At 38.7% G+C, this 26,091-nt stretch overlaps 1 protein-coding gene across 3 annotated transcripts in view; it reads right to left on the reverse strand.

Moving 5' to 3' along the window:
• Positions 1-25,887, reverse strand: part of LOC125240540 (hepatic leukemia factor) — a 148,989-nt gene extending 123,102 nt beyond the window's left edge. Inside the window, exon 1 of one of the 3 annotated variants that reach the window (XM_048148440.1) lies at positions 25,612-25,887. In XM_048148440.1, coding sequence (XP_048004397.1) covers positions 25,612-25,711 — 100 coding nt within the window. In that variant the 5' untranslated portion in view covers positions 25,712-25,887. The remainder of the gene's footprint in view (positions 1-25,611) is intronic. The other 2 variants (XM_048148438.1, XM_048148439.1) reach the window with 2 other exon arrangements.
• Between the last annotated feature and the right edge of the window lie 204 nt (positions 25,888-26,091).

Raw genomic sequence — 26,091 nt, forward strand, 5'->3', positions numbered from 1 at the left:
TGTCAAGTAAATAGGATAGCGATAATGCTATTTGTCTTTTGTAATAATTTGAAAGGTAACAATTACCTTTAGTCAAAAATACCATAGGCATATGGTATTTACTAACAAATTTGTTAGTGTCAATTATGCTAACCTTACTACTATATGTACAAAGATTATATAAAGCTATATTTAACTTATGTCTAGTGTTATTTTCTGCCTCTGACATTTGGGAACAGTAGGGGAATGTGAAAAAAATAATTTTATGCACTGCCATTGAGTCTAAACTTAACAAAGCAGCATGTGTTACATACAGTAACTAAATTTCACTGAAAACCCACTTGCAGTGAAGCCTGAGGGAGGGGGGAGAACATGACCCAGTTTTATTTATTCTTTTGTATTATATTATATAGGTAGGTACCATGAGTAGGTACTCATGTTGTTGTTCATCGTTTTTAAGTTTCGTTTAGCGTACGTAAACGTACATATTTCCTTATTAATATATTTTATAATTTTATTAATATATAGGTACTTTATAAATATAAACTCTCAAATAAAACCCTTCAAGTCTCTACGACCGAAGAAATTAAGGATATTATAATCTTATTAAGTACCTATATAACTCAGCAATGAAGTGATAAGCAGATGTCAAACAAAAACTAATGTAGATATGTGTATTAAAGTACCATAAACCAGTTTTAACTTAATTATAGTTATACATGTACTTTTATGAACGAACTAGCTTTTGCCCGCGGCTTCGCTCGCATTAGAAAGAGACAAAAAAGTACCCTATGTCACTCTCCATCCCTTCAACTATCTCCACTTAAAAAATCACGTCAATTCGTCGCTCCGTTTTGCCGTGAAAGACGGACAAACAAACAGACACACACACTTTCCCATTTATAATATTAAATAGTATGGATGTCAGCAATAACAGCCATTTAAATTCCTTTTGTCACATTGTCAAATTTATGATGGCCGAAAGAGCTTTTTCAAAATAACGTTTTATACGAGTGAGAAAGTTGCGTGCAAGCGCGTAAAAATCAAATAAGTATGTATAGGGAAATTAACGCGCGTGTACACTAGTGCCCCCGAAACGACCGTATACGAGTATAAAGATGCGCTAGTGTGAAACCGCCCTTTAGTGCTACGAGCTATGAGTGTATCCAATAACGTTGGGAAACATGTAACGAAAACCGCCTACGAATAGAGAACCCCATATCGGTTTAGGGCACTGAATGACTGTATGAAGTTTGACGTCCGTAATAGTCCGTATACCTAGTTCCAAATATCTGTTCAGCACGTAGTAACAAACAATACAATGTGGATAGTAGCTAGTGCATCCATCCCACAAGCCTTTTAGTTTCCTCGAGCATTATACGACTTACATGACATAATAATAGTAACTACTACAGTATGTTATAACAACAGATGATGAGGTAATAGCTGTAATGATATTTACATATTTCGTGTCGAGACATATTAAATATTAACAATCAAAACCTGATATAGTAAATAAGAGATACGATACAAGGATACATATATTCTATTCTACAACGATACATATATTCATATGATATACAAGGACACATATATTCTATTCAAGGATACATATATTATCCTCATCTGTTACACGACTGACCCAAAAAAGAGTGTATCGTTTTTATTCCTTTGTAATAACAAATAAATCAATAAAGTATTTATTATCATATAAGCAAAAATAGTGGGGCTGAGTTTGGATAAGCGACTTTGTATAGGTATACTAATAAGTATAACTGGTAAGTATACTCATAATGCGGGCAATGAATGTCACATTTCCACGACGGCGCTCGCAACGCTAACTCTCCAATCACGCGTCTGACCCGTCACTGCCAGAGAGCGTAGCCAACGCGCTAAACGCCTACGAGAGAGAAATGTCCTCCCGCGAACGATCCGACTGTGGAATGAGCTCCCTACCGAGTTTTTCCCGTGGGACTAAAGTATAGGGTTTGTCAAAAAAGGAGTGTACAGGTTTTAAAGAGTAGTCGGCAACGTTAGGATCACCAATGTTACATCTCTGGACTTGCAGGCATCAATAGGCGACGATGACTACCATGCGCTAGCCGTGTGCTTGTTTGCCACCGTGTAGTATTTAATAAAACAATCTAAAGGCTGACCAGAGATATATGACTACTGTCAAGAGGGCGCTGTTATTCTGATGTATGCAGTGACAGTTCAGTATTGTATGAACAAAAATTAGTTCTATTGAAATGCTGCAACATGGCGCGTAGTCATATATTTCTGGTCAGGCTAGCTGTATATCGAACGAAACGCAATTATCACTCTTCGGGCGTGGTTGATTTTCAACTTATCTACGAAGTTCGTAGACTTCGTAGATAAGTTGAAAATCAACCACGCCCCGTCGGCGTCGCGTATCGTAATTATCTCTCTATATCATTCTTCCGTATCGGTGTGACCAGATCCAGTAGCGTTTTCATTATGACGGAAGGTTAACGATTATAACTGCAGGAGATATGGAAGAACTAATAGACAAAGCGTTTCACTGCCACAGCGCAGGCGTTGTCACCTTGCCTAGGCATCAAACATATTTACTAACGAAACCTTTAAAAAAATACGGGATTCGCATATAGGTATTTGATAATTGATAACGAAAACTCTGTCGGATGAGCTTACGAGAAGGTACATACTCGGAAACGATTTGACATGCAACTTCGGTACGATATGTTCTAGACAGCAAGATTAATGGAGGAAACAGTAAGATAACAAATTGGTATTCTATCAAAAAAGTCTAGTAGTGGGCAAAACATTTCAACAAATATTTGATAGCAAGAATGATTTAATACTCGACTGACAAAGCCCATACAAAAAAGCGTACCCCTGAAATGTATGTGCCTTTCAGGCTTAAAACTAGATGGCGCTGTTTCGCAGCATGAAAGTGGCTAAAATCATATTTTCCCCAAATATGTTTGCGTGTTTTTATTTTTTATAAGAACTAATGACATATTTCTTTATTTTAAAATCATGCCATCACGTCAATACACATTTTGAAAAAAATAAATTTGAAGGCATCATCAAGTTATGATAGTATTGATAGTATTTATAATAGGCGGCGCTAAAACATCGAGGTACGATTATTAGTATGGATGGAGTATGTAAATCCTATATAAATAATCCTTGTTGATAGTTACCTACTTTCCTACAAAAATGAACTAAAGAATCCTTATTTATAACAAACGGCAGACGAATATATTTTATCGACTATCGATAATTATTTTAACGCTACACGAAAATTAAATACAATGAATAGCCTTTAAAAAAATCAAGGCCACTTTTTTTGGTACCTGGTGGTGTTTTGGTCAATGTTTTCGTCATTAATTTCGATTAGCGTATGCCGAAGAGGTTATAATAATCTTAATGTGTACTTTATGCACTTTAGCTGAAGCAGTATATCTGTTTATTTTTATTTCATAATTCCTATTTGTCCCTAAATATTAATTTACATCACCTAATTATAACTGACAGTTGCATTTGCTATGCGCTTTCCGCTCCTTGATGATACGGAACGGATCATCAGTAATCGGGATCATCATAGCCCGCGTCACGTCGTCTTAAGGCTTATTTGGCCCGCGAACACTCATATGATTTTAGTTACATTATTGACTCAAGAGTTACACCCAATTCAGCCGGCCGATCATGATCAATTCCCGCTTTGTAATGTTAATGAAACTCGCATGCGAGATCTCGCACCTCCTACTGTGTAAAAGCCCTATATGAGCGAGCGTGTGGCGTGGCGTGGCACTGCATCCAGAGCCCGCAGCCGACCAGCAGCATCGATCGCCTCGCGTGCGCTCCGCGCTTCGAACCCGCACGTGAACTGAATTTAGTTGAGCTACTTACTGAAGATTCTCCACACAACATCCTGTATCTCACAGTCGCATTCGAATTCTACATTTTTATTCAGTAATATTTGACGGATATCAGGGGTCGGCAAACGCGCTCTTCTGGTGTTGCAGGCGTCCATGCCGCGGAAACTGCTTACTACCGGACCGGTCGCATGCTTGTGCACCTCCAATGGCGATAATTAGATTTACTATTTTCTTTGTAAATTCGAGGACTTTAAAAAACACCGTGTAAAAAACCATTTCACCACACCAACTGTTAAAGGCTTACTTTGCTATTCGAAAACAGATAGCAAAATTGCATTTTATCCACAAGAGTGCAAAGTAATTTCATACAAATTTTAACTTAATGTCTTAAGCTGGCTGGTAGAATTTACCTATAAATTATGATTTTGAATCATAAATATTAAATAAATTGATGGATTTGATTTACTGTGCTGTTTTATAGTTAGTATTTTGTTCGTGTTGGTGTTGTGAAAAATTTTGTTTCACTCGGTGGCAACGTTTGTTCACCTTCGTGCCTTGAAACCCTCGCAACGCTCAAAATTTCACTTTTTGAACCACTCGCTACGCTCGCGGTTCAATGTTGGAATCTTTCGCTTGCTCGGGTATCAGTATTGACACGCGCGGTTAAACAAGAACTATGCCCCCTTGTAAAACAAATAACTATGAAGTCTATGGTGACATTCTCACAATTTAATTAAATATTAGTATTTAGACATAAGGACATAACATTTGTTTTTGTACAGTAACATACATTAATTATTTACAGTGCAACGAAACAAGAACGTCTCCAGATAAGTACCTACTTCCGTGCAAACTACATTTACTTTCAGCGTCGACGTCTTACAGGTATAACCACTGACTACTTACTATAACTGTTAGTTAGTGTGTATACCTACAGTTTCAAAAAATTATGTAGCGTGTGAAAGTTTAATAAATACATTGTACCAATACTACCAATATTGTTAAATTTATAAGTGAGTAATCCAAATAGGCGGGAGGGCAGTTATAAAAAGTTCTACGAAGCTATCCAATTTCAATTCCATAAAAGTTTTAGTTGATCAACGTTTTAGATATGTAGCTACTGTTCTTTATTTGATACAAATATCTATACATACTATCACCCTCATAGTGTAAAACAGCGTTTTTGGCTTTGGAGTAGGTAGTCGATATTTAACTCGACTGCCTTTTTTCAGCAAGTTTTAAACTTATGGTTTAGCTATTTATCTTAGCATGTTTTAACTCACACAATAAACAAGGTTAAATATGTAATACATGTATGTACTTAACGCAAAGTCGCATCGTGAAAAATGTTGATGAAAACATATTCAAACTGAACCAAAAACGTTTCGACGTCATCGTTCGTGCTTTCGACATGTTAAGATCACCATTGACGGTCGCTAATTGAGTTAGCGTCGCGCGCCGTCACTTGGCAGCCGTCGCGGAGCCGACCGTCGCTAGCGGCCCGTCGCATGTAGGTCACGACTAGGCTTGTGAACTACGTGTACTATAGTACAAAAGACGCTCCCAACACTGTACTAACCGAACTTAACCCTAATGATTACGCTCTTACACTACACACCTGAAACAGAATGGGAGCAAAGAACTGAAGGACGGATCAAGATAGTAAAGGGATCCAAGAGATCCGTCTCCGACCGCCAGAAAGAGCGCGCGGAACGGCCCTCGACTAGTACGAGCTAGACGGCACATGGTGTTACCCCTCATGCTCAATTTGTCTCGCTGTAATTACTACTGAAATACCGAAAGAGGACGTATGTGAGATTGAACTAGTTTAAACAATATTTTCAGTGAACAAGCACGCACAACTCTAGTCACGACTCCCGGCTGTCAGAGTCGGCGTGCACGGTCGCTGTCGCGATGCTTGTCTATCCATCACCCATACGGCGTGGTTGGACTGCCCCACTGATGGAAGCTCTGCTTCAATATTTTTTATTCCGGTATGTAAAGGTTTACTACCAACACCTGCCTAAAAGTTTTCAAACACAATTCAGAATGTATTATTTTTTCAGCTAAACACTTAGGTAGACATGGTCAGTGAAATAGTTTGCTTAGCACCTCTGCTTAAGCTGGTGTTAAGCCAATTACATTGGCGACTGTAGGTAGAATATAGCATCCAAAGTTGACTGCAAGTAAGTGAAGTAAGTACCTCATGAGTGTTGCACATTTATACACCGTATACGCCGTACTTTTTCAAAAAATCAATATGATTATTGATAATTGATTGATCTATCAAATATGTAGTGTACTCGACTCCCTCACTATTAAAAAAAAATTTAAGACGATCTTGTGGGTACATACAATAAAATTATTAGTACATACAACCGACTTAAGGTCTACGGTGCAAAAGAGGGCCAAACCATGGACAAGTGTTCTTCACACGCAAGATAAAACTGGAGTTTTGTAAAAATAATATTTGAACAGCTGTCATATGACCGATATGATTTGTTACCTGCACGTTTTCGGTAATAAATTTTCTTTTTTACAGGTTGTAACGTAATGCATGATAATATTATGACGGTTTCATTCTTTTTGGAGGTAAGATGGAAGTAATAAATATGCGGACATTAGGCTTTAATAGTTTCCCATGAGTTTCTACTGTATGCGGTTCCGGAATCCTTTAAGTATGTAGTTTCGCCATATCGATCTTTCTGTCCGTTTGAGGCTTTGTTCCCATGAACACTAAAAGGCTGAATTGATCAAACTTAACATGGACTCCAAAGTGTTTTTTTTTTTCAGCAGGATACCGTAGTGGTAGGGAATGGAAGTTAAATTCAAAAACTAGTAGACTTCGTAATCATCATCATTCGCCTACCCTTATACCAGTCATTTGGGGTCGGCGCAGCATGTCTTCCTCTTCCATAGCTCTCTACAGCCCGTCATCTCCTCATTATGTTGCTATAGTTTCATATCACTTTTCACACAGTCCATTCGCATTTTCCTCAGTTTTCCTTTCCCGTTATTTCGGCAATTTCGGCATTCATTTATAATACTTTTCTCGTCACATGACTTTCATCCCTTCACATCAAATGTCTAATTGCCCATACCATGCTAGTTGTTTCGGGCTTACTTTTTCTACTATCGGTGCAACTTTCAGGCTTCCTCTTTAATTCTTTATCTTATCCATTCTTGTGACACCAAACATTCATCATCATCATAACATTCTCTCTCTGCTTCATGCAATCTCTTTTCATCCGATATATACATTTAATCGTTCCATCATCTTCAGTAATCTTCGTAATCAATGAATCCTATATTGGCTTACGCGGGAATCGTCACACATTCAAAATTCACGAGGGTATCCAAGAAAGCGCTGTTTCAACTCATGTAAGTATTCCAGTGCAGCGACAGTACGTATTTCACTTTCCTAATCAATAAAGTTAACCCTTGAGCCCATAACAATACAGCTGGTATGATACTTCAAATAAAAGTATGAGTACATCTACACAATTACACGCAGCATTAGAAAATACGGTACAACAATGTATTACGAAAACAGAAATGTCAAGTTAAAGAGTTAAGGTTATATTTCAGGGCCTACATAATTATGGACTAAGAGCCCAGAGCCGCCAGACCTTTCTCATTTTCTCAAGGATGAAACTTTGGGATAATGTAGAGTTCATATCGACGTGTAATGTCTGCATATTACCTAGTGCGGCACGTCGGCCATATTTTTGCTATAAGGTTTTTTTTTAAACATTAAGTTTCTTTAACTTCTCAAGGTGGATTTTTATATATATGTAATAGAATCATCAATTCCTGACCCCGCCGGCCGAAACTTTTACCAAACGCTTGAAAGTCTCTCTAACTTACCCTAATTTCTCAAGCTACGGCCGGCGCAGAAAGGTGAAGAAGTCGGTGTTTTTTTTACGCACTAGTGCGACAAGTGGTTCATTATATGCCAGGTCGAAACTTCGGAGGGCTATCTGTACTGAAAAACGTCTTACGATACACGTGCGAAAAGGAAATTCGTAACTCGTGTCGTAACTCCCTTCGGTCGTGTTTTAATTTATCGCCACTCGTTTCAAACTTCCTTTTTTACGCACTTGTATCGTAATGTACTATTTTTTTATGTTTTTTTTTTAAGCCAAAAAAATGTTTTTTTTTTGCAACCCTACTATGTTTCCACGCGCGTAGCATAAAATGAACAATAAGTAAATTTTCACCTGTTACCTCCTACAAATTGTATTTATACCTACTCCACACGATGTATTGTGTTACACCTGCATTAGGTTATTTTAAGACTAACTGCGAGCCGCAGGAAAAATTCTTTATACTTGCCCAAAAATTCCACGCCGATGAGCGAGTACAATAACAATTGCGTGTGTATTAGCATGGCGCTATCGAGGCGCTATCTTACGAAATCATGACACGTCTTGAACTTATCTACTTCCCCGCTGTCAAAGCAAACATTATCAAAGTACCTACCCGTCCTCGGTGCTGTGAAATGCTGGAACTGATATATAAGATTTATGAAATTTAAATCGGCGCAAATATTTCAGCTACAAAACATTGAAGAGTTTTACATGAAATTTGGAATTGAATACAACATACTAGTAACTCTAATCTTAAAAGCACACGAGATAAAATGAGACTAAGAAGGCTAACATGTTTTTGACCTAACAAGTAAATAAGTAGTCACGACTACTCGATTACTGTCAAATAACCAAAACATGTAGACAATATAATGCGTAAACAAATACCTCTGCGATTCGAAACCTTGACCAGATAAACCTCACGATGAGTTTCAAAAATCCGCTAAAATATGAGAAAGTACCATGATGAAATGGTCAAATTATCGCGTAATGTTTGAGTAAACCAAAACGTACTCGATGCTCAAAAATAAATGGGAACAGAAGTACTTACTCGTAATTGTACTTTATTTCTCAATTATACGGTAGTAGCCTACCGAGGCACCGAGGCGTAAAATGTCAATAGTGCAGTTGAATAAAATATTGACGGGTGGCAGTGCATTGTACATTCATCCCGGCGAGTTAGTCGCATGAGAGATTTATCGACGAGCTAACTAGCGTTGAACCGGTGCCAGGCCGGCCCCTCCCTGTGTCGATAATGTCGCGCTCCTCGTATGCAGCAGAAGGCACATTGCTACCACCAGTTAGGCCTATCTAATGGCCGACTACCACCATATAAATAATTTTGTTATACAAGGGGGCAAAGTTGTATTTTAACGCCGAGTGTGGAATTGAAAAACGAGCAAGTGAAAGGATTCTATAGTTGAACCACGAGCAAAGCGAGTGGTTCGAGAATAGAATCCTGAACTTGCGAGTTTTTTAACACACGAGAAGTAAAATACATTTGCACCCGAGTGTAACAGAAAACTTTTCCCCTCACTATAGCAAGGAAACTACAACGCACAAATGCATTTATCACTGCTTCCAGTAGTTCCACAGGTGGTAAATCATATTTATTACTAGATTCACCTACATTTATCAATTTTAAAGCAGTTAGTTTGACTTTATTCAAGGTCAAATTACTAGTGGATAAAATGCGTTTTTACCCGCTGGTATTAAAGGACAAAACACGTGTTTCCGAGCTAGTGAGGGGAAAATAACTATAACAACTTCAAAAACACTCAGCTTGTATTTTCCAATGTCTATTTTTTGGTAGGTCCTTGCATAAATATCAGTAATATTGATCAACTCTATGAGTATAACCATCTATAATAGTTGTATAGGTCTCTGGGTCTAAAACGACAGCGACAGCTTGAATAAACGTAGAGAGGGATAAATTCAGGTATAAACTTAAGTAATATAAGGAAAATTTTAATAAAAAATTTAGGTATGCGTAAATTGCAAGTTAGAATGGAAAATTTCCCATGACGAATTTCATCTCATCTCCATACTCATTGTGTAATGTCACCTACATATATGTACCTCCTTACATAATTAATGTGTATTCAAAATTCATCTATAGTTCACGTATGAGGTACAACCAACCATCATAATTGATGTATTGATACGAATCATGACAGGTATTCAAAGGACGTAGAGTATGAAGAGAAAATGAGTTCTCAATTCAAGACTGGCCTTGAATCGCTGGCGTTTGATAGAGGGTCATTGTGGGAACCTACATTCCCGGTGCGGCAATCATCTGAATGGGGACCACTAGGTCACTTGCGCTGACAACGTCACTACGGCCTTGTTAAAATTTCATGATTATTCGCCTGTGTAATTACTAGATATCGATTAACGCCATTCAATTAATTAATATAGTCAATATAAGATAAAAATCACTAGAATCGGAACGATAGAACATAGTTTAGTAGATAACTAGCTTATAATATTACTGCTTGCAAATAGCAACGGGAGCTACGCTACCGATGCCGCCTCAGTATTAGAAATATCCAGGGAAAGTCAAAAGGCATTCATACATAGCGTAGGCTGCGTAACGACCCTGCGCCGAAATAGGGGAATATATATGTATATAGAACATTCCGTTACGGCCCTTACACACTGAATTACTAGATTGGCTTTTGGTTAGTGGGGCGTCAACTAACCGGAGTGTACTTATGTATCTACTGTGTGTAATTTCTAATTAATAATAGGTGTAAATTGAGTTATATTATACATGAAATTTAGTGCTCCATACCGCATAATAATTACGTGCAGTACCTAAACGTCAGAGACTAAATAATGTTTGGTATATTTCAATAATCTACGAATATAGTCGTATAAATCTCATATAAAAAGTATACGTACATCCATACTTACCAATATTATAAATGGGAAAGTGTGTGTTTCTGTTTGTTTGTTCGTCTTTCACGGCCAAACGGAGTGACGAATTGATGTAATTTTTTAAGTGGAGATAGTTGAAGAGATGGAGAGTGACATAGGCTACTTTTTGTCTCTTTTTAACGCGAGAGAAGCCGAGGGCAAAAGCTAGTATTATACATTATTTCAATTTGTAAAGCGTGTTAGACTCTGTTCGGAAAGAGAAGTCGTGAAATGTATGGGGTCCCATACTTTCCACGACTCTTCACTTTCCGAACAGATTCTACAATTAGTTAGACACTACGTTTTACAAAAATGTGTACAATATGTATTATCTATAAACGTGTACGTCGGACGTACATCTGGGGTTATTATTATGAATCTTACAGTATAAACTTAAACAAGCAAGTTACCCAAAATGCGCCAAAACTGTAAATGATGTATTTACCTACCCACTTTTTAAATGAAACTGAAGAACATCCGAATTAGGCACATAGAAGAGATATGATAATGTTAAATAATGGATCAAATTCGTTTCAATTGCGTACGATGTGATTAGCGGAAGTCCTTCAGGACACGGTCATTAGCGTCGGCCGCCGGCGCTGCGGCGCGTGCCGCCGCGAGCCGGTTCGGCCGGCGCGGCGTTCATGTCTACTACCAGGGGGGTTACCATGACGTACTAAAGCCGTTCAGTTTAGGTTGAGAGAAAGGGACACAGCTATAGCAGTTACATAGCTCCGTCCCTCTCTCTCAACCTAAACTGAACGGCTTTAGCACGTCATGGTAACCCCCCAGTACGAGACTCCGAGATCATGGAATACGGAGAACGAGTAGACCGAATCTACGTTCACTCACGGACGTGACATCTTATTTTGTTATGTTCCAGTTGGTCTAGTAAAGCATTCAACTTTTACACTTGATCACTAAGCCGTTTGTTATCTTTAAACGTTCTCACTGAACAACAAACATTTTTATACTGGTGACCATTTGCTATATATTTGGTAACTACCACCAATAGTTAACAATTTAAAGTGAAAGTTTTACTAAAACTTCTGGTCTGTTTTGGTGTTCAACAACTTTTTTTATTGCAATGCTTGGGGTATCAAAATTTTTAATATGATCGTTAAAATAAAAGCCTTTATTCTACTGATTTGGCTATGCCGCTCAGGATCCCTATTTTGTCATCTTAGTATTGCATTATTTTCATAACGTAGATAGTCCACTTTTCTGATTCGTCAGACCTAAATATATTAAGTTTCATGTCTCATGTCTTATCCACAATATTACTAACGCCGTGTCATGCGTGGGCGACGGTCGCGCGACCGTCGCGCGATCGTCGCCGTCGCGTCTCATACTTCCATATCGATAAGGTTTGATTTCGTATGCGTCGCATCGCCATCGCGCGACCGTCGCCCACGCAAGCCACGGCGTAATTCTTCCAAACCCCTGTGGTGGGCTTAAAAATAATAGATCAACAAAGTTAAACGTTTTCAATTCGAAAAAACAATGCAATTTAATATTAGTATCATTAGCATAACATCTTTAGTAAGTACTAAAAAAAGGCGCTGAAAGATAGCATGAATAATTTCTATATATAGATATTTATATCCGAACTCGAACATGCGTCGTCGAGGGATGATGGGAGTGCTGTATCATGTTTATTTATGTCGGATTTCTCCCAAGTTGTTTCTTAATTAGTTTCGGCTGATACCTACTTAATCGTGTATGTTTACATCTCCACATGGTGATAACTTTTCTAATAAAATGTCGTTAGCTACTGAAAACAAGAGTTTTGTTAGGAAACGCACAAATTTTCATTACAAGTGGATAATACATATCTACGCAATAATTAGGCACACGAATCAATACACTTCAAACTGATGCCTATGACTAAATCTGACTTATGGTCCACTCGTACTCTTAGCGAGGACCAATTGACTTGTACCAAGTACTAGAGTATTAAAAAAGGCCCATAGGACCTTAACTGGCGCAGTCAGTGCAGATCAGTATTTTCTATTTACAAAAAAAAACATATTTAACTCCTTAAGTATTATAGTGCCTAATATAGATTAGTCGTTTACCCGCCGGCGACGGATCCTAAGGAGTCCCGAGGGGCTCATGCATAATGCAGGTGAATCCGGCTGCTCCCAGGCTGAGCCGGCAACTTGATTTTATTGCTACTCTCGCTTACTCCACTCATTTTTATACTCACAGATTGATGGTGCGTTTTTTATTGTCTGATTTAGGGTTGTAAATAGAAAAAAAACCAAATGTTTTTTTCAGAATTATGAAAAAAACATGAAAAAAAACCGAGCACCTTGGTTTTTTTTCTAAATATGGTTTTTTTTCAGATGAACAAATAATACGACAATAACGGTTTTTCGTGAGTTGTAACGTGTTTCAATAACAATAACGTACATTTTAATTCAGTATACAAACGTTTATTGGGGAATCCCCGATGCGGCGTGTAGCGTGGAGAGGCGGTGGTGTTGCCAACAGTAAATAGTGATAACTACAAACTACAGATTTCGTAAATGTTACTTTTATAAGACCAGAAATTAAAGTTATTTGATTAAATTCGTTTAATAGTTAACATTAAGTCTAAAAAACCGTATAAAAGTATTAACTACTTTGCAAAGTTTGAGATTTCGTACTTTAGAAAAAAAACATACTCCAGAAAAAAAACTGTTTTTTTTCACGGTTTTTTTTTCATGTTTTTTTTCAAGCCAGAAAAAAAACCGTTTTTTTACAACCCTAGTCTGATTACAGGAAATTGAAACTGGATTTATGATTTGGGATGTGTTATCATTTTATCATCTTATTGCGTGTTATCATCCGCAGCGTTATTAAAAATGCCAAGCCAGTTTTGATATAAATTTCAACATCCAATAAAATAAACAAAATAGAAAAAGTAAATAAAGTAAGTAAATTACGATAGTTTTGGTTGGCATTTCACATCTTGCCGAAAAATTTTATAAAGTTTTTTTTCTGAAATATTTTTGATAAGTTCACGCTTGCCGTCCAGTACGTGCAGTACGTGATTACGCGTAATTGAAAATATTGTGTTTATTTTATTTGCATTTTCTATTGGAGATAAGCGTCGTGGAATATATAGGGCCGTATACATACATTCTGTGACTCTATTAATACCCAAAGTTAACGTCTACCACATGCGACACGGAGCAGTACCTACATAAAGTAAATTCCTGTTAAGTGATTAGTGTCGTTTAAAGTAATTAGTGGGTAACTGTCGACAGGCCACGTGTGAGTGCTATGGCGAGCTCAACGGAAAGGATTATATTACAAGTTGATTGCCAGCGAAGCACTACACGAATGAAGCGATCGCTCTCGTTACGCAGTTAACATGCAACCAACTTTTATATCACTTATACGTTTACGTTAAAGTTGTGCTTTCAATCTGTTAGTGGAGTGTTCTATTATAACGAAAGATGGAGTAGGAAACAAGCGAAAGAAAAGTTGGTAGTGAAAAAGATCGCGGTAATGATCCAAAACATGCTTATTTACACACAGTAATTTCTCCCATATTTAAGAGGATACGGTAGCGAAAATGCTAAAATGGAAAGGAGGCCCCCTTTCAACTTGGGAATTTTAGTTAAATATACAAGTGTTATTAACTAGATTTATCGAAAAAAAATTGTCCATTAAGAACAACTCAGTCAAAAGATATTTCAAAAAAAATCTTTAAAATCGAGGTTCCGCTCTCGACTCTTTCCTCCAAAACTTAATCAATCGGAACGAAATTTGAGAATCTGAATAACAATGAAATAATCTATGTCGGACCGTTTAGCTTTTTTGGTTAATTGTTACCAATCTTGAATATCACACCTTTTTTTGCGCCACGATGAAAAAGGCCGTTTTTGGAAATTTTTGATTGGCTGTAGTCTTTAAAAAGGGCGAATCAACTTTTTGACCGACTCAAATCTGTCCGCACATTCTTAACATAGTTTTGAAATTTCACCCTTAAATAATTAATTTTATTGGTATTTTTCACTTTACGCTGAATACTGAAACTTTGTTCATTAGAAGTTCGATTTCTTGGTAACTCCAGAGACATTTTGAGTAACGCCAGAGACACCAAAAATGTCGGTCAAAAAGTTGATTCGCCCAAAAGCAGAATATCAAAAAAATCAAAACGGTCTGACACAGATAAAAATAATAACAATCTGTGTTGAAAAAATCATTGCTCTATCTTCAAAAACCAGGGAGGAAATAGTCGAGAGCGTTTGTATGGAGAATTGACCCCTACCGTATCGTCTTAACAACACTTCCTGACCAAAGATATATCTACACTCATAATAAACTATTATCTGATAGAAAGTTAGCGTCTGCCACTTAGTATTCGTAACTTATGCTACCTATCGAATTATACATGCATCATAATAATCCCAGTAAAAGCATAATACCGTTACAAAATTAAGTAAGTATTAGAGGAAAATGCAGTACTGGATTATAGATACCCTCCGGAATACTGCGTAAGGCGAAGCAGACAGGTCGCCGCCGGCGCGGCGCTGCGCTGGCGAGCGGCAGCGGCCATCGATCCGCCGCACTAACAAGATAACACCTTTGCGAAGTTATTGACAACGCCGTCTACCACTGCAATGATTCTCAACAACCACTCAAATTATATACATTACGTACAGTCTACCATTTTCAATCTTAGGTCACTGTATGTATTATCTTTTCACAGTAAACGCCAAAGCGACTTCTATGGCAAATGGAGCACGGTGTCAATAAGGCAGCAATAAAGCACATAAGACCCTCAGTAACTGGGTATTTTTTTGAAGTCGACAGCGCGAAGGCAAAATATAGAGAAGTGATTTTAAGTTTTCTTGGATCGTCTCCTTCCTAAATTTGTCCAATTCTGCTTTCGTCAGCCATTCTTCATTCAGCGACATAACAAACGAGCTAGAAATCTGAGCTACCCCTGCCTGGGACCCAGGTCGTTGTTTAAGCAACGGACATACAAATCTCTGTTGGCGTAAAACATCCCTGAAGGAACATTTGCCAAGTACGATAAAATTTGTAATTAGCAAAACGACAACAGTCGACGAGAAAAATGTATAATGTGTTTATAAACCGGTATTAAATACTTATACCACAGGATTTCGTCTTAGGTACTCAAGTTTATGGTGCCACGTTCATTAACACGTTATGGTCATAGTTCTTAGTCAATTTGTGCATCAACTGTCATGCAGCAGTCAGCAGTGGCACCCCTCCGACTTATAATCCATAATTCTATACTAATATTATAAATGGGAAAGTGTGTGTGTCTGTTTGTTTGTCCGTCTTTCACGGCAAAACGGAGCGACGAATTGAACACATCGCATATGTCCAGGAGTACCTTTACCTAGGCCAAATAGTCTCTTTCCAGGCGCGACAAGACAAAGAGGTCCAAAGACGCACTGAAAACGCCTGAAAGAATTATTGGTCAATGAAACACCTAATGAAGGGAGACCTACCTATGTCACTCAAACGTAGGCTCATGGACATGTGCGTACTTCCAGTTCTCACCTACGGTGCTCAGACCTGGTCTTTGACGAAAGCTCAGAAGTCCAAACTCGGGGTTTGCCAGAGAGCTATGGCGCAGCATATTAGGTGTAAAATTAAGGGATCGGATCCGAAACATCACGCTACGCTCTAAGACTCAAATAATGGACGTAGCTCGGAAAGCTGCTAAGTTGAAATGGGACTGGGCTGGTCATGTCTGCCGAATGCCGGACGACTTGTGGGCTAAGATAACCACGAAGTGGGAGCCCCACGAGTCAAACCGGGGATCCGGCAGACCACATCGGCGATGGCGGGATAACCTCGATTCATTTTTGAGTGGTTGGTCAGACATAGCACTTAACAGAGACGAATGGAAAAAGAGGGGGGAGGCCTTTGCCCAGCAGCGGGACACAGCAGGCTCCTAATAATGATAGTTGAAGGGATGGAGAGTGACATAGGCTATTTTTTGTCTCTTTCTAATGCGAGCGAAGCCGCGGGCTAAATCTAGTACATAATATGTGAGTGTGTTCAGTAAAACGTCCCACTTTGTTGGTTACCATTAAGGCGAGATTTACTTGTATCTCTATATGAATAAGCGGCGAACTGACAAAGCGGCTTTATAGCAATCGACAAAAATGGGACGTTTTTCCGTGCAGTCTCACATATAGTTGGGGGTAAAAGTATGGCATTTAAATAGTCGCGCCTGTTTGGCAAGCTTTTGCTATATGGATTATTAGTAATTAGTTAGATATTTTACCACCGTTTAAAGTTCTGGGTGTTTTTATGTTAGGAATAGAGTGTATGCAAGAGGTGTACATCAGATGTGACAGAGGTGGTAACTAGATGGACAAGCGCCAAATCGCATACAATAACATGCAAGCACGACGGACAATAAGGCATGATGGAATTTCAAACAGTTGCGCTGCAATCCGCTTGCAGTGGACTGGCTTATCCTTGTTTTTTTTTATTTCATTACAATACATACACACACACGCACACAGAGTTCCCATACAAAATGTTCCGATTCCCCTATGATTGTCCAAATAACTTCTACCAACTACCTAGTACCTACGGCACTGGACTGTGAAAGTATTACATATATATTTAGATTTATTACATATATATATATATATAATTAATAAATATACGTATAATACAGGCAAAGAACTTCAAAAATAGAATAGAGAAGCAATCAATCCCCACAAAAACTTTTTCAATTACAATCGCATTTCACGCGATGACCTCATCTCGGTGCTGTTGTCCAACTTCGTTCGCATTCATAATTTGTACCGCACTTTAAATGATTCAAGGCGAAACTACGCAAATCTAGAAATTATTATATGAAATTGTATTCCTTCTATGTGATCAGGAATAAACTGTTAAAATCTTTAGATGTCCGTGATACGAGTACCTATGTAGTTAAGAGAAACCTAAATATTATTAAACATGTTTACAATATTATTGCTAATTACTAACGATATTGTTATGTACGTATGTATGTATTAGGTACAGAGTCAAATGATAATCAAACTACAAAAACAATTTCGGCAAAGGAACCCATTTACAAAGGAGGGAAGGAACGAATACCTAAGCTCTTTTGATCCGAACTCAGATATTTGAAACTGTATTAATACTTTAAACAAAGAATAAGGGAAATAAGCCCTATTGAAGAGACACTTTGGGTATTTGTTGGTAATTGGTATTTCGAATGAAAACCTTTATCTATTGTTTATGTTAGCAATTATTACACACCTTTTGTGTGCTAGGTGGAGTGGACACGGACAGGCGAGTGTTTAGTTGATCTACAGTCGGCGGAGGAATAAGCAATCCGACTGCAACCTGAAAACGGGTCATTTACACGGTGAGAATTCGCATGCGAATTTCCTACATTACGGTATTTGATTGGTGTGCTGAATTAAATCTATCCTCAACAGTCCGCATTGTAACTAAAATTGCTATCATCTGGTTAGACGCGCGCGCTGGCGCATAGATCCAGCGGCTACCGGTTCTTACACGCGCACTCAAATTTTACTTATCCGGCGTTTGGCCAGACACTAGTCCCCAGGGGGCCGATTTTTGAGTCTCATTGTCACTAAAATACCGGTGAATTGCCTATTATTTTCAGTGACAATTTTCTGAATTCGAACGCCGTGAGACTCAAAAATCGGCCCCCAGGACACGCACCATATTGAATTACGGTCTTCGTACATAGAACGTAAGATATTTTTCATCTCGAAAAATATCGCATTTCAAGTGTACCAAAGGACACAAGATTACGTTGTTCATCGCAGAGCTTTGTACTGTGAAAAATAAGTTATATGTAATTCTAAGCATTCAGTTGAATAAGTTTCACGTTTCACTTAAAATATTTTTATACGCTTCTTCAATAGTGGCTGCATGCCTAATGACACTGTGACTTCGATGCCTCCATCCATACTTCCATACTAATATCCATTATAAATGGGAAAGTGTGTGTGTCTGTTTGTTTGTCCGTCTTTCACGGCAAAACGGAGCGACGTATTGACGTGATTTTTTAAGTGGAGATAGTCGAAAGGATGGACAGTGACATAGGATAATTTTGTCTCTTTCTAACCCGGCACTTCCCTAAAATGGGGAGTGGAAGTGTGTATGGAGCATTCTGCAATTTTCGAATTTAACGCGAGCGAAGCTGCGGGCAAAACCTAGTAATGATAATAAGGCGGACTAACATTGGATAATGTCACTTAATAACTCTAAATACAGTCAGTATTGTGTCATACAGTTTGGCGAAAATACTATAGTTAGAATAATACTGTGTAACCTTTTTTGAGTAAATAAATTAAAAAAAAAAGGTTAGTTGAGTTATTTTGCTTAAGATTTGGTTTTTTCCTTGCAATTATGTTGAAAAAATTACCTGTAACTCCAGGGGAGTAAAAATGTTATACTTATAAGACCGTTTTCACATTATCCGATCCGATATCGGATGTCGGAAGGATTTCAATAGAAAAAATCCAAGATGGCGCCTGTAATGTATGGGATATCGGTCCGACATCCGATATCGGATCGGATAATGTGACAACGCACTAACTCATGTTATTAAGCCAAACAATGACTTAAAACTTTTCCAATAAATTATCAAACGTATTAAGCGAAGCCATACTTCAATGATTTCAAATCCATTAAGAGTTAAGATGAAAGTGAAGTAATGCTTTATCATCATTATACATATTTATTCCTATTTTGTTAATTACACCGATGATAATATTTGACACAACTTATTCTATTTTAAACTTCTTTTTATCATGAACGTCTACGACGGTTACTACTTACTACATACTTTAATGGAAATATTCACATTTCTGCAATATCAAAATTATTGTGCCTATATTAAACACAGCTGTAACATTTAGGTTAGATTTTTGAATAAGGTATTGTAAGTATTTGGAATTTTGGAACGTTTGTAACATTCTTATGAAAATATAATATATTTAAAAATTTACTCCTGGATTTCACAATAATCATTGAACCGGGAAAAAAAGTCAGAAGAAACGGAAGGTTACGTTTTGGAGTAGCGACCAACTCTTTCCTCTTAATTTTCGCAGAATATATCTGAGGGTGTAATAGGTAGGTTTTTTAATATACCTACAGTCGGTGCGCTTACTCAATTTGCGAATATTACTAGGGTTACGCTAACCGCCAAAGGCCGCACCAGCGTGGAACAACGTTGTACAACAATGCCTACGTCAGACTACACAGTCGCTATGACCAAATTGGTGAGATGGAAGCGTATAGCGCAATAGGTCTTTCATCAATGACCTGTACTGAGCGTGACATTCTGTTACCTTTGACGGAAGCCTTCGATAATATTGAACGCCTCCAAACGAAGAGAACACTAGTGTCGCCATTGAATAGCTTAAGCTTTGATCGGTGCAGCGCTCAGTTACTGAATGGCCCATTCTGAGAGAGACTGCCGTTTGATGTTAAATTGAGCATTGCAGGCCACTGTATGCCAAGCAACACTTTGCCAACGGCTCACTCGAGGCGGGGGAGCCGGGCCGGTGCCAGCCAGCCGGTCTCAACTGTATGTCCTTTACAGTATACGATGATAATCTCTTAGCATGATTAATTCTCTGTCCTAAACCAACTGGGTAAGTTAGCAAAGGTTGCGGCAGATAGACCATATTAGATATTTAGGAATATGATAAACGGACCTCCAGACTGACGGACAGAGCGGCACCAAAATCGAAAATACAATCAATAGCTTATCAGTTTTATCACGTTTAAGTAACATTTGGCACGAGGAAAACTTGAGCCATTAAGGAAACAAAAGTAAAATTTTGATGTCCGTGTCTCAGGTCGAAGTTGAACAAGCGGATAAGGCAAATCTTACGCACTATGAGGTAAAACTTCAACATGTACATAAAAATAAAGAAAGGTCATGTCAGGTTTCTTTATCAATATACACCGTGTTTTTAGGGTTCCGGTACCAAAAAGGTACAAAAGGAACCGTTATGGTGCGACTCTGTCCGTCTGTCACATTTACAAATATCTCGAGAACTACTTATGCTATCGATTTGAAATTTGGAACAGTTATGTTATGAAGATGAACATTGTTAACCTTATATTGATATTCATATTTATTTACTGCATCCATGGTGTTATAAGATGTTACAAAGTAGGTATACGTGCTCATGGACCCTATTAGGGCGTGGCAACATATTTATATGCTTTACTACATATACATGAAACACTAACACTATACACATTTTACTAGGTCACAAATAGTAGAAACTATTGTAGGTATACGATACAAGAACAAAACTTAAGTATTAATGCTTAATATAAATAAATAAATAAGTTATTTAATAAAAAATGAAAACACTATTTTTTTTAGTTGAACAATATTATATTAGCTATAAAAATGGCCAATGTGAAAGGGGGCAAAATGTAAATGTCAAGTTACTAAGTGAGGGGTATAGGTATCGTTATAAAAAGAGCTCAAGTTGGACATAGCTATCAAAACTTTTTTTTTTTGTTGTGGAAAAAAAAGAGTTTTTAAGGAAAATATTATAAACCTACATTGTGTCCCACTGCTGGGCAAAGGCCTCCTTCCTCCTCGTCCTTTGACTTCCACTCGTCCCGGTTCTGGGCGATCTCCGGCCGGTCGTTGAAATATATGTCGGGGGCCCATTTCTCGAAGCCACAAGTTACAAGTGGTAGTCAATGTCTAATATGATAAGTTGGAAAGAGACTTCCGCTTGTAACTTGTAACTTTCAGTTTTGAGAAATGGGCCCCTGGGGCCATTGTAACTTGTAGCTTCGAGAAATGGGCAATGGTCATCCCGCCATCTCCGCCTGGGCCTTCCAGGTCGTGGCCGTTTTGCGGCATCCATACTATGGCTACTTTAGCCCACCTTTGTGAATGCATACGGCAGACATGGCCTGCCCAGTCCCATTTCAGCTTGGCGGTGTTAACCCCAACATCAATAACGCGTGTTTTTGAGCGCAGCGTAGAGTTTCGGATTCGGTCAATCCGTTTTACTCCTAGAATGCTGCGCTTTTTACATAAATAAAATATATTAATTAATTAATTAGTAAGTGACCCTCGATCGAAGAGAATAAAAATAAAATTGATGTCAAGTATCAGGGCACATGTCATAACTACATTTACTGAACCATTAAACTTATTATTTCAGTAAGAGTTTACGTCAAATCTGCAAGTGAAACCGTTTTATAGCAAACTTTATGTAAAGAGCAAATACAAATTCACACGAAAAAACCAAAGAATAGAAAATGAGTAGGTATGCTAAAGGATAATACAATAGTTATTTGTTATACAAGGGGGCAAAGTTGTATTTTAACGCCGAGTGTGGAATTGAAAAACGAGCAAGTGAAAGGATTCTATAGTTGAACCACGAGCGAAGCGAGTGGTTCGAGAATAGAATCCTGAACTTGCGAGTTTTTTAACACACGAGAAGTAAAATACATTTGCACCCGAGTGTAACACAAAACTTTTCCCCTCACTATAGCGAGGAAACTACAACGCAAAAAATGCGTTTATTACTGCTTCCAGTAGTTCCACAGGTGGTAAATCATCCTTATTACTGGATTCACCTACTTTTATAAATTTGAAAGCAGTTAATTTGACTTTATTCAAGGTCAAATTACTTTACCCACTAGTGGATAAAATGCGTTTTTACCCGCTGGTATTAAAGGACAAAACACGTGTTTCCGAGCTAGTGAGGGGAAAAAAATGTGGTCACCATCTCAATAAATTAAGTGGCCTACTAATCTATCAGTTTGCCGGATGGTAACGGCATTTCAGTTATCTTTTTTATTTTTTAACTGTCAGGCCAATATCGCCTGACGAACAGAATCAGTGGACCCCTTAAGGACCTTTGACTGCCATGAGGTTAGTTAATCGACGAATTGACTTATGAACCACGCAGATAACATAATAAATATGTAGGTTACAAAGTCTCCTTATAAGTTTCATTATGTTTTTGCTCAAACCAAATCTGTTGGTATTGGTAATAGTGTCACGAGGAGATTATAGTAATCATCGTATCGAACCTGCGGCTAACCGTCGTTTGCTATCAATAAGGCGCAACAGATAAGAGAACTACGATAGTGATATCTAAATAACACAACGATTAACATCTCATGCTAGTTATTAATATTGAATTTAGTCCGTTCATTAATTTGTCTTAATGAAATTAAGAAGTGTTTAATATAACAATTGAATGAGAAAATATATACAGTTGTCTGACTGGCTCTCCGCCCGCTCATCTTGAGTATTTACATGCATGTATTTAGTTTGACATTTGTAACTATAAAAACAATTGCTTATATTATATTCAAGTTTCTGTGACAAAGTATGCAGATAATTCCGTATAGCAAATTTGTTCCTAAGATTGTATGACGTAATGTTTTGGGCATGTACTGTGTACCTAAGGATAAAATTGTGTCGCTTAACTTCAAGCTCTGGTAAATCTAGTCTGCTTTATGGTTGATTTTGTATAAAAATATATTATATAATCTAGAAAGAATCAACCTTTCAAAAAGTTAATCAACACCATTTAGAGAAATAGAACCAATATTCAAATATAAAATATCACACACCTATTATTTATTTCAAGTCGAGTATCAACACTGAATCTCACTGTAGCATCACTGTTAAATTTTAAAGATGATTGTTTATTCATTGGGTAAATTTCATTGATTGATCAGATAGCCAATAAAATTATATTGTCTGTCCCCATCAGTGGCGACTGGTGAAATTTCTGCTAGGCAACACCAAAGCAAAAAGAAACGTACCTTAACATTAGGTACTTTACTAGTAATCAATTTTAGTCAAGCCGGTGGGAATCGGCTTGTATGGACCAGCCGCTGCTGGTCCCCATAATAGTCAGGTATTTGGGAGTCAGTAGGAGTATTTTACCAAAATGCATTATTGAATAGTGGATTTGATAAAGAATGGTTGCAGTCGGTAAACAAACCAAGCTATTTATTCCCTCCCCGGAGATTTGAGCGGCTCGGCGTGTGAGTGCCGCGACTGCCGCGATGCCGCGACGGCTGAACGTGATTAATTGCACACTGAATGAATTGTTCTTCGCTGCACATAGACCTACGAGAGCCGAGCTTATGCGCTAACACCGGACTTTAGAAGCGGGCATAAATAACTTACACTCTTTATTGCCTACACGCTTGTATTAGAGATACGGTGCACATTTTGTATAAAACTATCAAGATGAATCGACTAGCACGGCAGAAAATGTTAAAAAAATTATAAGTCACAGGAATAATGTGGAGTTTTCGCTATATAGTGAAAAGCGCCTAATAGGAATTTAACGGGTCCCTAGTAGATAATGTAATAACGTTCTGAGCTCTAGATTACTCTCCAGGCCCATGGTACAATGCTTTGGTGAGCGTATGTTCAGTAGGAAGATTTTGTTAAGATAATATCGTTAGAGAAGCCGGGCCCTTTATCTGTCTCGGCCGAAGAGTGATACGCAATGCGTCAGCGACGCTTTCCTTGGACTGTCCGTCCGGTCAGAAAGTAAAACACATCGGAACATTCCGAGCCGCAACGTCGAGTTAAATATAGGCAGCCAGTTATCATCGGCAGTGTTTGAGCTGATTTTCAAAACTATTCACATTATTTATGGCGTTATTCTTAGAAATGGCATTGAATGTCGTTCAAATTTTAACCTATTTTTCGTATATTTGTTGAATTTCTCGTATTAAAGGAAGTTGAACTAGATAGTTTCAGGAAAACAAGAAATATAGCACACGGGAGCAGTGCCTGCGCCCGCGCGGACACAAGTGGCCCGCCATCGCCATTCAAGCGGCTGCATCCATTTATTTACAAGGTTGGCGACGTACGGCCATAATAGCGCTACAAAATGCTCTTAACTAGTTTGTTACGGTAGTAATACTAGACACTATTTATTTATGTCCGGCAGAATTACAGAGTTTATCAATCCTGCGTAGGTACAACTCGTGTGTGTGTAACTAGGAATCTGTACCTAGTAAACCTAATAACATAACCCATAGTTAAATCTACCGGCTTGAATGTTAGGTACCTGTTGTTAAAATATTTTTAGCATAAATCCTACTTTTAAAGATTTATACGTGAATAATATTGTGAATACTTATGACCCATTAGTAGAGCAAAGTGAGTTCGAAACAACATAGATATAGAATGCACTAACAGCGCATAGTCGAAAACAACAGTTTATTTTTAAAAACACGATGTAGTATATAAAATCACAACGCATTTAGCAAAATACTATCATGTTTACCGCGAGATAGAGACTGCGTCAAGGTACGGAAGCGGCTCGATGTAGAGCGATGTTATCACTCTGCAAAAGTCGCGAGTCTGAAAGTGATTCGGCTTTAAGACCTAAGGTCACCCTGTATCGATCCGGCACCAACCCGCGGCAGCTGGAGACCGCACCACGGCACCCCTCTCGCTTCCTCTCCGTCTCCGCAGTACAACACCACATATTATTGCACGCATACCTACCCATCCCTGCTGTTCCCAAAACAATAATCTACTCCCGAATTCCTCAAAATATCTTCGAGAGAACTAATTTCGTTAAACTCTACAATCGTCAGGCTTCCATTCATCCGCAGGACTAGAGGTAGTGTGTATATATAATATATCTGCTAAGTATAGACATAATTTATATCTAGATAGATTTCGAAAGGGGCTGGTCGCGGGTCGATCGAACCTGCGGTAGCTTCAATGCGGCAAAATGAATCGTCTTGTGGGGATTCGTTGGGATCGGGTGCCGACCTTGACGGAACGCAATCGGGGCCCGGTGACCCAGTGCCCTGAAGCTGCAGCGGGCACGATGCGCGCCGGCCGCACGCGCCCGCCGAAGTGGGGAGCGCGTGCGAGCGCGTGATGCGCGCCCATACCACGCGCTCTACTATATCCGTCATTCTAGCGCTGAAGCTCGAGGGTCAAAACTATCATATTCACTCACCGTTTCCGTTTATGAGGGGGTAGTCGTCGTCGTGTCGGCCGATGTAAGTCTTCAGCGGAGTGTCCGTGAGGGAGGGTGATGACCTGTCCCTGTCGCTCATAATAGTCACTTGAACACCGACTCGAGACTCGATACAACAACACTGGACGGGGAGACGCGCCGGTCCCGCGCTAATGTCGACCACGACCGACCTCCGGCCCGCGGCTCGCGCGGCGAATAAATACACTCGCGCTCGACTCGGCGGCCCTCGAGTCTCGCGCCGCCGCCGCCGTCGCCACTGTCGGCACCCGGCGGCGGACCGCGCAATCAATCTCGAGGTAGCGCCCTCTTTCCGGCCTCTCTTACTACACTCTCACACCGCTAGATGGCATTTTATACCGACCCAGTGTATCTATACTATAGGTACTTAAAATACCTACAATCCTACATAAATAGTCACGGAAAGCCCAGGTCGAGCAAAGTATAAACTTTCATGACATT

This window comes from Leguminivora glycinivorella, chromosome Z, assembly GCF_023078275.1.
Source record: "Leguminivora glycinivorella isolate SPB_JAAS2020 chromosome Z, LegGlyc_1.1, whole genome shotgun sequence".
Classification (NCBI taxonomy): Eukaryota; Metazoa; Arthropoda; class Insecta; order Lepidoptera; family Tortricidae; genus Leguminivora; species Leguminivora glycinivorella.